General features: G+C 44.6%; 1 protein-coding gene across 2 annotated transcripts in view; it reads left to right on the forward strand.

Annotated features, from left to right (window-relative positions):
• The first annotated feature begins 467 nt into the window (after positions 1–467).
• The window catches only part of zc3h14 (zinc finger CCCH-type containing 14), a 56,124-nt gene continuing 43,717 nt past the window's right edge, over positions 468–12,874 (forward strand). Inside the window, exon 1 of one of the 2 annotated variants that reach the window (XM_072271212.1) lies at positions 468–584. In XM_072271212.1, coding sequence (XP_072127313.1) covers positions 549–584 — 36 coding nt within the window. In that variant the 5' untranslated portion in view covers positions 468–548. The remainder of the gene's footprint in view (positions 585–12,874) is intronic. The other variant, XM_072271221.1, reaches the window with a different exon arrangement.

A 12,874-nucleotide genomic window follows, 5' to 3' on the forward strand; every position in this document is an offset into this window, starting at 1 on the left:
AAAGCCCTTTTTTTCCCCTTAACAAAGAGAATAAGGCAAATGCACAAAATGAGGTAATTTGGGCCCCTGACCTTCCTCTGGCATTCAATACAATAATGGCAGATCCAAATCTCCTTGTCCATCTTTCAACCACATCATTCTTAGTTCCTCCACTGATTCAAAATCTCATATCTGAAACGTTAATGTTGTTTCTCTGCAGATGCTATCTGACCTGCTGACTATTTCCAGTATTTATTGTTTATTTCGGAATTCCAGTTTCTGCACTATATTATTCCAGAAATGACGTACATAGGTAACATTTTACATTACCTGCATTTTTAGTTTCTTCATTTGGTATTTGTCGAATTGATCCAAATTGAAATGTCTTTATTTATTCGCGAAACATTGCTATATTTCGAAATTTTAATTGAGCGCAATCTAATCTAATAGCAAGGGTTAAGTTTGACCTACATGCTGTTCCGTCCTTCCCAGGGGTGCGCCGTTTCTGAGGTAGTGAGTGGGAGCTGGCGATACAGGACCAGGGAGTGTTCGTCGATTAATGATCCGGAATGGAAATAGGAACTGAAATCAGCCGTAAGATCAGAGTAAGTGTCTCAGCCGGGCTGCGGGGGAAGCACAAAGCTGTACCTGGCGATCATAGGCCCGGGTCCTGCTTGTGTCGGTGATGGGAGACTGGTAGCGGAGCGGCTCGAGGCCTGACCGGGAACCGCACTCACGGTGCTTTCGGTTAAAGGACAGTGGCTTCGTTCACAGCCAGCGGTTAGCGCGGCCTCCACCCCGCCTGTGAGAAAGTTTCACGGCGGCGAGGCTTGCTCGCAATTTCGGGGTCATCTTCGCGACGGGCTAGTGAAGCGGTCGTCGCTTCAGCCACTAAAGGGTCTTTAATTGCCGATATATCATAGTATCAGGTATTGGGAAGTACGATGATTTGCCTTTTCTAATTTAACTAGAGTAGTTCATTCCTAAATTTGTGCTACACAAGCAAAGTCATTTTGTTTCTGTTGTGTGTTTCAAATATATTTTTGTTTCAGCCTTTTGAAAAAGACTGTTTCATTGTTGTGGGTAAGAGCTGTGGCAACTACCAGGACTTTAATAAATTGGCGTAGGAACTTGTTTTGTGAGCCTGCTAGACAAAAAAAACCAGTAACATTTTACTTGAACACTTTCCAAAAGAAGCTACTAACTTCACTCATATTTCACTTGTATTCAACACTCCCACCTCACAATGAAAAAATTTCAGTCGAATCCAGTCATTCAGCATTGTAATTATATAGGGATTGCAACAAGGCAGAATTTCCCAAGATACATTGAATACTATCAAATTTGACTGGGGGGTATAATAACAGATTAAGGAACTGAAGTTCAGGACTATTGTTCCATTGTCAGCTATGTGAAGCAATTAACTAAATTTTGAATTAAAGAAAACAACTAATCTTACCAACAAAACCTTCTGAAGCAGCAGAGACAGAATGCTGGAAGGACTCAGATCAGACAGCATCTATGGAATGAATAGACAGTCGATGCTTTGGGCCAAGGCCCTTCTTCAGGACTGAGAAGGAAGGGGAAGATGCCAGACCAAAAAGGTGGGGGGTGGGGTGGGAGGGAGGAGAAAGAGGCTAGCTGGAAGGTGATGGGTGAAGCCAGGTGGGTGGGAAAGAATCCAAATCAGGATTAATATCACCGGAGTATGTTGTGTCGTGAAATTCGTTAACTTAGTGGCAGCAGTACAATGCAATACATGATCATATAGAAAAAAGTAAGTACATCAAGTACAGTAAGATATATATGCATATTAAATAGTTAAATTAAAAATAGTGCAAAAACTGAAATAATAAATAATTGAGGTGCTATTCATGGGTTCAGTGTCCATTTAGAAATTGGACGGCAGAGGGGAAGAAGCTGTTCCTGAATCGTTGAGTGTGTGCTTTCAAGCTTCTGTACCTCCTTCCTGATGGTAACAGTGAGAAGGAGGGCATGTCCTCGGTGATGGGGGGGGGGGGGCGGGGGACCTTAATAATGGACGCTGCCTTTCTAAGGCACCGCTCCTTGAAGATGTCTTGGATTCTACAGAGGTTAGTACCCAAGATTGAGCTGACTAATTTTACAACATTTGATCCCCCAAATTGTTTACCGCAAGGAGAAATGGATATTCATGCCATCAGGTTGGATGGTACCCATATGGAATATGAGGTGTTGCCCCTCTACCATCAGGTTGGCCTCATCTTGGCATAAGAAGTGGCCATGGACTGACACATTGGAACGGGAATGGGGATTAAAATTTTTGGCCACCGGGAAATCCCGCTGGTGGTGGATGGTGTGGAGGTGCTCGACGAAGCAGTACCCCAACTTATGACAGGTCTCACCAATGTAGAGGCCGCATCAGAAACACTGAACACCTTCTTGACTCAAAACATATCTAGTTCATGAGTAGAAATTTCTCTATCAAAAATGTTCATTTTACAATTTTCATCTGTTTTTCCTTTCCTATTTCCCTAATTTGATCTCTTCATAATTCTGTACCATTATACATGAGTCTTAAACATTTCTCCAGCTATTTTATTGATATACTGTATACCCATTACTATGACTACCTTCCAGCTTTCTTCTAGTTTGTGTAGCTCCCCTTTGATTTATTTGTACTTTGTAAGCTGCTGCTTGACTTCTACATGTACGAATTCACAAAGTTTGTTTCTTCCATGATCAGTACTGCTGTTTTTTTTTTAAATAGAAACAGCTGAATTAAGAAAATAGTTGCCTAATGTATCAATTTTAGTACATTGATTGTAAATGTAAAGGTGTAGTGGTAACTTGGGGTACAGTTAAAAAGAGCAGAATTAGTTGGAACAGACTAATGTGTGAAGAAAAGAACAGAGTGAACTGCCCAGAGTTGTGTTATGTTGGTTGAATATAGGTGGTGCTGTTTTGTTTTTGTAAATGAGACAACATTTAACAGAACAGTAATTGAGCAGACTAGTAACTGGCATCAGGAAAGTACGTACAGAAATTGACAGAAACAATCAAAATCAGGTTTAATATCACTGGCATATGTTATGAAATTTGTTTTGCAGCAGCAGTACAATGCAATATATGGTGGTGGTGGTTGTCTCTCGGGGTCCGAGGAAGACTAAACATTGTGCAGTCATCTGTGGATACGCACGTGGCTTCGGAGACCAAAGGCCGAAGCACACATGCGGTTGCAGGTTGGACATGGAATGGTGGTTGTTAGAACAAGTGCATACACAGCTTTGTGGCGTTGGTCTCGTGCTGCTCCAAGGCGTTGATTTCGGTCATCCTCAAAGCTTTTCTGGTCAGGGCGCGCCACGCAGCCCTGTCGGTTGCGGACTCCTCAAGTTGTCGAGGCTGGAGGTCTGCCCATTTGATGTACGATTTCAGATTGTCTTTGAATCTTTTTTTGGGGCAGCCCTGATTGCGACTGCCATGCTCAAGCTCACGGTAGAGCAGCTGCCTGGGGATTCTTGTTTCACCCATGCAGGTTACATGGCCAGTCCAGCGTAGCTGGGCCTGGAGGATCCTTGCCTCAATGCTTGTGCTGTTGGCTCTCTCAAGGACTTCCTGGTTGGTGATTCGGTCCTGCCATCGGATCCTCATGATCGACCGCAGAGGGCACATGTGAAACTGCGCCAGCTGTTTGATGTGCCTGCAGTACAGGGTCCAGGTTTCACAGCTGTACAGGAGAGAGGTGAGGGCCACAGCCTCGTACACCTTGAGCTTGGTTGAAAGCTGAATGTGCTCCAGAACTTTGATGTGGAGTTTCCCGAGCGCCTGGCTGGCTTTCTGGATCCTTGCTATGATCTTCTTGTCAAGCAGATGATGGCCACTGGAGATGGTGCTTCCTAGATACTTGAAGCTCTCCACATTCTTCAGGACAGTGCTGTCGATGGTGATGCATGGCTGAGGAGGGTAACTGTTTGGTGCAGATTGTAGGAGAACTTCTGTCTTACCGAGGCTGATTGTCTGGCCGAACAACTTTGAGGCTGCGGAGAACTTGTCAACAATCATCTGCTGGTGGTTCTCCTGGTGGGCCATGAGGGCACAGTCACCAGCAAACAGGGCTTCGGTGATAAGCCTCCTCAACGTTTTGGTCTTTGCAGCAAGGCGTCTCAGGTCAAACATCGATCCGTCTAGGCGATATCTTATGTAAATACCCAGGTTTAGGTCCTTAACAGCATGCTTCAGCATTTGGGTGAAGAAGAGGTTGAAGAGCACTGGTGCTAGAATGCACCCTTGCTTCATGCCATTTGAGATGTTGGAAGTCTTAGATGGGGACACTTCTCCTGTCATGCCATCGTGGAGCAGGCGGATGAATGTAGTGAATTTCTGCGGGTAGCCAAGCTTTCTAAGGATGATCCACAGTGCGTCTCTGTTGACCGTGTCAAACGCCTTTGTCAGATCAATGAAGACAGAGTATAATGTCATGTCCTGTTCCAGGCACTTCTCCTGTACCTGCCTCACTGCGAAGTTCATGTCGACAGTGCTGCGTTCGGGATGAAAGCCCCATTGCGACTCGGGAAGGTTCTCTTCTGACACTGTTAGAATCAGTCTGTTGAGGATGATGCGGGCGAGGATTTTTCCGGCAATGGAAAGTAGTGAGATGTCTCTGTAGTTCCCGCAGTGGGTCCTTGAACCTTTATTTTGGTAGAGGGCAATTATCATTGCGTCTTTGAGGTCAGGGAGCATCTCTTCTTCTTCCCAAGTGCTAGTCAGGGTGCTGTGGAAAGCCTCAAGTGATTCCTTGCTGAGTGCCTTGTACAGTTCAGCAGGTAGTCCATCCTTGCCGGGCGCCTTGCCACTGCTCATCTGTGTGATAGCCTTCTTGACTTCATCTATCGAGGGAGGATCATCTAGTTCCTCGTGAATAGGCTGTTGGGGGATTTGGTCCAGAGCAGACTGGTCGACCGATGAAGGGCAGTTCAGGAGCTGGCTGATATGCTCTTTCCATCTGTGTTGGATGCTGTCTTTGTCCTTTAGTAGTGTGGTTCCATCAGTGGACAACAGTGGAGATGAGCCTGATCTTGAGGGTCCGAAGATCATCTCGATGGAGTTGAAGAGCAGCTTCGAGTTGTTGATGTCGGTGAAGCTTTCCTATCCCACTACAGGTCGTGCATCTTGCGAATTTCCCGTTGGGCATGGGCCTGAAGGGACTTGAATCACTCTTTTTTGGGAATGGAGCTTGGGTCATTTTGCCATTCCATGAATGCTTTGTTCTTCCTGGCCAGGAGACCTTTGATGGCATGGTCATTCTCGTCGAACCAATCTTGGTGGTTCCGGTCCTTGGGGCCGAGGACTGATTTTGCTCTTTCCGTCACCACCTCTGTAAACTGAATCCGCTTCTGGGTTGGCCCACCAGTTAGTGGTCCATTGGCAGAAGGGTTCCAAGGGTGGTCTGGAACTTGCGAAGATACAGCAGCTCTTGGAGTCTGGCGGTGTTAAAAGCTGTTCTGATGAACTTAGGGCACTTGGGATGGTGGGGAGCAATACGTAGCTTCAATGTGCTGCAGTCAAGCCTGTGACCAGGTCAGCACTCCACTCCTCGCATGGCTCTGGTGATGAGGACATCCTGGATGTCACGGCAACGTACTATAACATAGTTGATCATGTGCCAATGTTTGGATCTTGGGTGCATCCATGTTGTCTTGTAGTTGTTCACCAGCCTGAACACTGTGTTTGTGATGAGGAGGTCGTATTCTGCACATTTACTAAGGAGCAAGAGGCCATTGCTGTTCATATTGCCAATACCATGTTTGCCTAGAACCCCTTCCCAGCGACTGTGATTGCAGCCTACTCGGGCATTGAAGTCACCGAGCAGGATTAGTTTGTCGTTGGCAGGGACTGAGCACAGAACAGAGCTAAGGTCGGCGTAGAACTGTTCAATGGTCTTGTATTTGCTGGTCATGGTGGGGGCGTAAGCGCTGATGACTATTGCGTGACATTTGTGGCTGAGGGGCAGACATAGCCACATAAGTCTTTCGTTGATTCCCACGGGCAGTTCGGAGAGTTGTTTCGGGAAGCTGGATTTGACTGCAAATCCAGTTCCGTGAATCCTCTCTTCATCTTGTGCTTTTCCTTTCCAAAAGAAAGTGTAGCTGCTGGTGGTTTCAGTCAGGGATCCTTCCTCCGCAAGCCTGGTTTCACTTAGGCTGCGATGTTGATGTTGTAGTGTGAAAGTTCCTTGGCAACAAGGGCTGTTCTTTGGGGTCTTGCTGAGTTCTCTCTGTCCATGAGTGTGTGAATATTCCATGATCCTAACAGAAGTTTCTTTCTTCTCCTTTGAGTGTCTCCGCATTGGCGGATGAACTGCCAGCCGCGGCAAGCTGGCGAGTTATCTGTCTGTAGGGCAGGCAATGTTTAGGCCACCTGTTCTAGGCCCCTCCCTATCAAAGGGTGAGCAGTGCTGTCCTGAAAAGGGGTACTCAGTCGCCATTGGTGCTGCCGGACTCCTCTACTGCCCGGGGTACAGAGAAGAATGACCACTTGTCCAAAGGCTGCGTACATGCGGGTTTGTGACTACATCTCTCAGTGGTCACCTCCACCAGTTGCTTCGCCACTCCCCCATCGCCGTAGGACTTGTAGAAGACTGGTAGGAATTGAAAGTTGGGAGATGAATGTTGCACAATGTAACTAGTGTGTGAAAGATATGAAAGTGGAAAAGCCTTGCACAGAGACGATCCCACCCTCTCGGCCTCAGAAGTCAGGATCCAGTGGCACGAAGAATCGTTAACTTCTGACAACTTCTTTGGCTGCATTGGATAGCTGCGTATAAGTACTCTGCCGCACCCTGCGCTCTCCACAATGCGCTGCTGCAATGCCTTCTCAGCCATTGAACCCCTGGGGTTTCCATCGCCTGATCCACCAAAGCAGTCTTCGCATGCTGGGATGAGTAAATTCCTATCTCACCAAGGGTTTCAGACCCGTTGGCTACCCTCACCTGGTTTAGCCGGCCTGTCGAAGCCGTTGCCCCGGGTGTGGCAGCTGTCGCATGCAAACAGCTACGAGGAGCCACAGGTGAGAGCTGGGCGATGGTGGGGACCAATAGATGACGAGCCACTCCAAGGAGTGTGACAAGCCCCCCCATCTAGAGGTGCTACCCCTCCCATGCACCCCATGCACCCCAATGCAGTACATAATAAAAATTTAAATTACAGTAAGAACTTTATATATGAAAAAAAAAGTAGTGCAAAAAGAGAGCAAAAATATGGTGAGGTAGTGTTCATAGGTTCATTGTTCATTCAGAAATCTGATAGGAAGAGGAAGAAGCTGTCTCTGAAACAATGTGTATGTACCTCCTTGATGGTAACAATGAGAAGAGGGCATATCCTGTGTGATGGGAGTCCTTAATGGTGGGTTCCACCTTTTTGAGGCATCGCCTTTTGAAGGTCTCCTCGATGCTGAGGAAACTAATGCCACAATGGAGTTGGCTGATACTGCAAATTTCTGCAGCTTTTTCTGATCCTGTGCAGTGCCCCTCCCCCCCCCCGCCCCATACCAGATGGTGATGCAACCGGTTAGAGTGCTCTCCGTGGTATATCTGTGGAAATTTGAGAGGGTTGTGATGACATACCAAGTATCCTCAAACTCTCAATGAAATGTAGCTGCTTTGTAATTGCATGAATATGTTTGGGTTGGGTCCAAGATAAATCTTCAAAGATGTTGACACCCAGGAACTTGAAGCTGCTCACCTTTTCCACTGCTGATCATTGGATGAGGACTGTTGAGTGTTTTCTCAACTTCCCCTTCCTGAAGTCCACATCATTTCCTTAGTCTTACTGATGTTGAGTGTTGTTGCAGCACTGCACAGCCAGCTGATCTCACCATCTGAAATTCTGCCAACAATAGTTGAATTTAGATGGATTTATAGATGGTGTTTAAGCTGTGCCTAGCCACAGAGCTGTGGGTGTAGAGAAAATAGAGCAGTGGGCTGAGCACATATCCTTGAGCTGTGCTAGTGTTGATCCTCAGTGAAGAAGATTTGTTATTTCGGATCCACACTGACCATCGTCTCCTGGTGAGGAAGTCAAGGATCCAGTTGCAGAGGGATGTACAGAGGCCCAGGTTTTGGAGCTTGTTCAGTAGAACTCAGGATATGATTGTGTTAAACAGTGAATAAACAGCAGCCTGATACAGGTATTGCTATTGTCCAGGTGATCCAAGGTGAGTGGAGAGCCAGTAAGATTGTATCAGCTGTAGACCTATTGACGACAGGCAAATTGTAGCGGCTTCAGGACCTTGCTTTAGGCAGGAGTTGATTCTAGCCGTGACCAACCTCTCAAAACACTTCATCACGGTAGCTGTGAGTGCAACTGGGCGATAGTCATTGAGACAGCTCACCCTGCTTTTCTTGGGCACTGACGTGATTGCTGCCCTTTTGAAACAGGTGGGAACCTCCAACTGCAGCAGTGAGAGATTAAAGATGTCCTTGAACACTCCTGCCAGTTGGCTGGCACAGGTTTTCAATGCCCTACTAAGTGTACCATCAGAGCCTGAGGCCTTGCAGACAAAGTAGGTGAAATTTAATCATGTAAGTGTGGCAGCATTGAACTTAGTGGGAAATAACATGAATAACTGAAGTGCTGCTTCTTGCGGAAGAGCTGGTTAGGGGTGCATATCCTTTTACATGGCAATCGAAAAAGATAGTGAAGAAAAGATAGTAATAGAAGCAAACGTTCGAAGTACATATATGTAACCATATACAACCCTGAGATTCATTTTCTTGTGGGCATTCTCAATAAAACTATAGAATAATAACTATAACAGAATCAATGAAAGATCACCCAACTTGGCCATTCAGTTAGAGTTCAGAAGACAACAAACTGTGCAAGTACAAAACAAAAGAAAGAATAATAAATATCAAAAACATGAGTCCTTGAAAGTGAGTCCATTAGTTGTGGGAACATTTCAATGATGGGGTAAGTGAAGTTGAGTGAAGTTATGCCCTTTGGTTCAAGAGCCTGATGGTTGATGGGTAGTAACTGTTCCTGAAGCTGGTGGTATGAGTCCTAAGGCTCCTGTACCACCTTCACAATGGCAGCAATGAGAAGAGAGCATGTCCTGGGTGGTGGGTGTCTCCAACGATGGATGCTGCTTTGCTGCAACAGCATTTCTTGTATATGTGCAGAATGGTGGGGAGGGGTTTACCTGTGATGGACTGGGTTGTATCCATTACTTTTTGTAGGGTTTTCTGTTCAAGGGCATTGGTGTTTCCATACCAGGCGATGATGTGGCTAGTCAAAATACTCTCCAGTACACATCTGTAGAAGTTGGTCAAAGTTTTAGATGTAATGCCAAATCTCCGCAAACTCCTAAGGAAGTGGAGGTGCTTCTGTGATTTCTTCGTAGTTGCACTTACGTGATGGGCTTCAGTTCAGGTCCCTTGTAATAATAACACCAAAGAATTTAAAGTTGCTGACCCTCTCCACCTCTGATCCTCTGAGGACTGGCTCCTGGACCTCTGTTTTCCTTCTCTTGAAGTCAATAATTAGCTCCTTGGTCTTGCTGGCATTGGCACCACTCAGCCAGATTTTTGATCTCCCTCCTATAAATTGATTCATTACCACCTTTGATTCAGCCCACAACAGTGGTGTCAACAGCAAACTTGAATATGGTATTGGAGCTGTGCTTAGCCACACAGTCATAAGACTAGAGCAGGGTAGAGTGGAGTGGAGCAAAGGGCTAAGCACACAGCCTTGTGGTGCACCTGTACTGATGGCGATCATGGAGAAGATGTTGTTGCCAATCCAAGATAACTGGGGACTGGAAGTGAGGAAATCGAGGATCCAATTGCACAAGGTGGTATTGAGGCCAGTGTCTTGAGCTTATTGAGTAGTTTTGAGGGGATGATGGTATTGAACTGTAGTCGATTAAGAACATCCTGATGTATGTATCTTTGTTGTCCAGATGTTACAGAGTTGAAGTGAAGACCCAGTGAAATGGCATTTGCTGTGGATCTGTTGCTCCAGTTGGCAAATTGGAGTGTATCTAAGTTGCTTTTCAGGCAGCAGTGATGTGTTTTATCACAAACCTCTCAAAACACAAAACGCTTCATCACTGTGGATGTAAGTACCACTGGGTGATAGTCAGTGAGGCAGGTTACCATGCTTTTCTTGTGCATATAATATTGGAAAAATTAGTGGGAAGTTGGAGGATTGGGGAGGTTTTGAAAACCAACAGAAGGCAAGGTAAGCTAGTAAATAATATAAAGGAGGATACAAAAAGTTTTTTCAGATATATAAAGGGTAAAAGAAAGGTGAGAGTGGATATCAGACAGCTGGAAAATGACACTGGAGAGATAGTAACTGGGGACAAAAATGGCAGACAGACTTTAAGTATTTTTGCACCAGTGTTCACTGTTGAAGACACTAGCAGTATGCCAGAAATTCAAGAGTGTTGGCGCAGAAGTGAGCGTAGCTGCTACTACTAAGGAGAATGTGCTTGGGAAGCTAACGATCTGAAGGTAGATAAGTCACCTGGACTGGATGGACTGTATCTGAGGGTTCTGAAAGAGGTAGCTAAAGAGATTGTAGAGGCATTAGTATTGATCTTTCAAGAATCCTATGGTTCCATAGGACTAGAAAATTGCAACTGTCACTCCACTCCTTAAGAGGGAAGGAGGCAGAAGAAAAGAAATTATAGTCTGGTTAGCTTGTCTTCAGTGGTTGGGAAGACAATGGAGTCCATTATGTGCTTGAGTGGGATAATAAATCAGCCATGATGGAATGACAGCACAGCCTCAATTGGTGAAAGGCCTAATTTTGCTCCTATCTCTTATGATCACATTTACATGATTCTAAAGTATGTTTTGTAGTAAATGAAAAACATCAAATAGTCAAGGAATATGTAGTCATGAGCATACAGGATTACTGATTTTTATTGTACTTGGCTTTGTATATAGGGGCATTAAACATAAAAACAAGAAAGTCATACTGAATCTTCACTAATCATTGCTTTTGCTCACAGTAATATATATTACAATTTAGGAAGGATGTCAAGGTCTTAGAAAATGAACAATGAAAGTTTACCAGGTATCAGGTATGAGGAAATTTAGAATAAAAAATGGAAAAAATTGATCTTGTTCTTCTTGGAGCAGAGACATTTAAGGTGAAAGTTCTTCATAATTTTGAATATATCTTACGATAAGCCAAGATTGAATACCTCTTATGATGAGACAAATACTGAGAAACTATTTCTTCTAGTAAATTAGTGAGTAACTGGATATGTTAGTTTTAAATACATATGTTAATAACTAAAAAAAAAAGAAATATTTAGATAATTGGGGCATACTTTCTGAAACTTTAGTGGAAGCAGATTCTATAGGATCTGATACCTTCAAGTGACATTTGGATGTGCATTTGAACTGACTAATTTTCAGGCTTAATACGGGGTGGGAGAAGTGAAGAAGGCAGTGGTAGTGAGATGCAGATAGGCAGTTCCTTCAGATAGTCAGCTTGGATTGTATAATCTAATGTTTTTGAGGAAGTGATGTAAAAACAGACCTGTACAATTCTATAATCTCCTAAGTACAAACCCCATTTCCAGAAAAGTTGGGATATTTTCCCAAATGCAATAAAAACAAAAATCTGTGATATGTTAATTCACGTAAACCTTTATTTAACTGACAAAAGTACAAAGAAGAGATTTTCAATAGTTTTACCTACCAACTTAATTGTATTTTGTAAATATACACAAATTTAGAATTTGATGGCTGCAACACACTCAACAAAAATTGGGACAGAGTTAAAATAAGATTGAAAAGTGCACAGAATGTTCAAGTAACACTGGTTTGGAAGACTCCACATCAAACAGGCTAATTGGTAGCAGGTGAGGTATCATGACTGGGTATAAAAGTAGCGTCCATCAAAGGCTCAGTCTTTGCAAGCAAGGGTGGGTCGTGGCTCACCCCTTTGTGCCAAAATTTGTGAGAGAATTGTTAGTCAGTTCAAAAGGAACATTTCTCAACGCAAGATTGCAGAGAATTTAGGTCTTTCAACATCTACAGTACATAATATTGTGAAAAGATTCAGAGAATTCAGAGACATCTCTGCGTAAAGGGCAAAGTGGGAAACCACTGTTGAATGCACGTGATCTTCGAGCCCTCAGGCGGCACTGCCTAAGAAACCGTCATGCTACTGTGACAATTACAGCCACCTGGGCTCGGGAGTACTTCGGAAAACCATTGTCACTCAACACAGTCTGTTGCTGCATCCAGAAATGCAACTTGAAACTGTATTACGCAAAGAGGAAGCCATACATCAACTCTATGCAGAAACGCCGGTGAGTTCTCTGGGCCCGAGCTCATCTCAGATGGACCGAAAGCCTGTGGAACGGTGTGCTGTGGTCAGATGAGTCCACATTTCAGCTAGTTTTTGGAAAAAACGGGCGTCGAGTTCTCCGTGCCAAAGATGAAAACGACCATCCAGATTGTTATCAGCGAAAGGTGCAAAAGCCAGCACCTGTGATGGTATGGGGGTGCATCAGTGCCCACGGCATGGGTGAGTTGCATGTATGTGAAGGTACCATTGACTCTGAGGCGTATATTAGGATCTTAGAGAGACATATGTTGCCATCAAGGCGACGTCTCTTCCTGGGACGTCCATGCTTATTTCACCAGGACAATGCCAGACCACATTCTACACGGGCTACAACAGCGTGGCTTTGTAGACACAGAGTGCGTGTGCTTGACTGGCCTGCTGCCAGTCCAGATCTATCTCCTATTGAAAATGTATGGTGCAACATGAAGAGGAGAATCAGACATCAGAGACCACGGACTGATGAGCAGCTGAAGTCTTATATCAAGCAAGAATGGACAAAATTTCCGTTTGCAAATCTACTACAATTAGTATCCTCAGTTCCAAAACGATTA

This window comes from Mobula birostris, chromosome 1, assembly GCF_030028105.1.
Source record: "Mobula birostris isolate sMobBir1 chromosome 1, sMobBir1.hap1, whole genome shotgun sequence".
NCBI lineage: Eukaryota > Metazoa > Chordata > Chondrichthyes > Myliobatiformes > Myliobatidae > Mobula > Mobula birostris.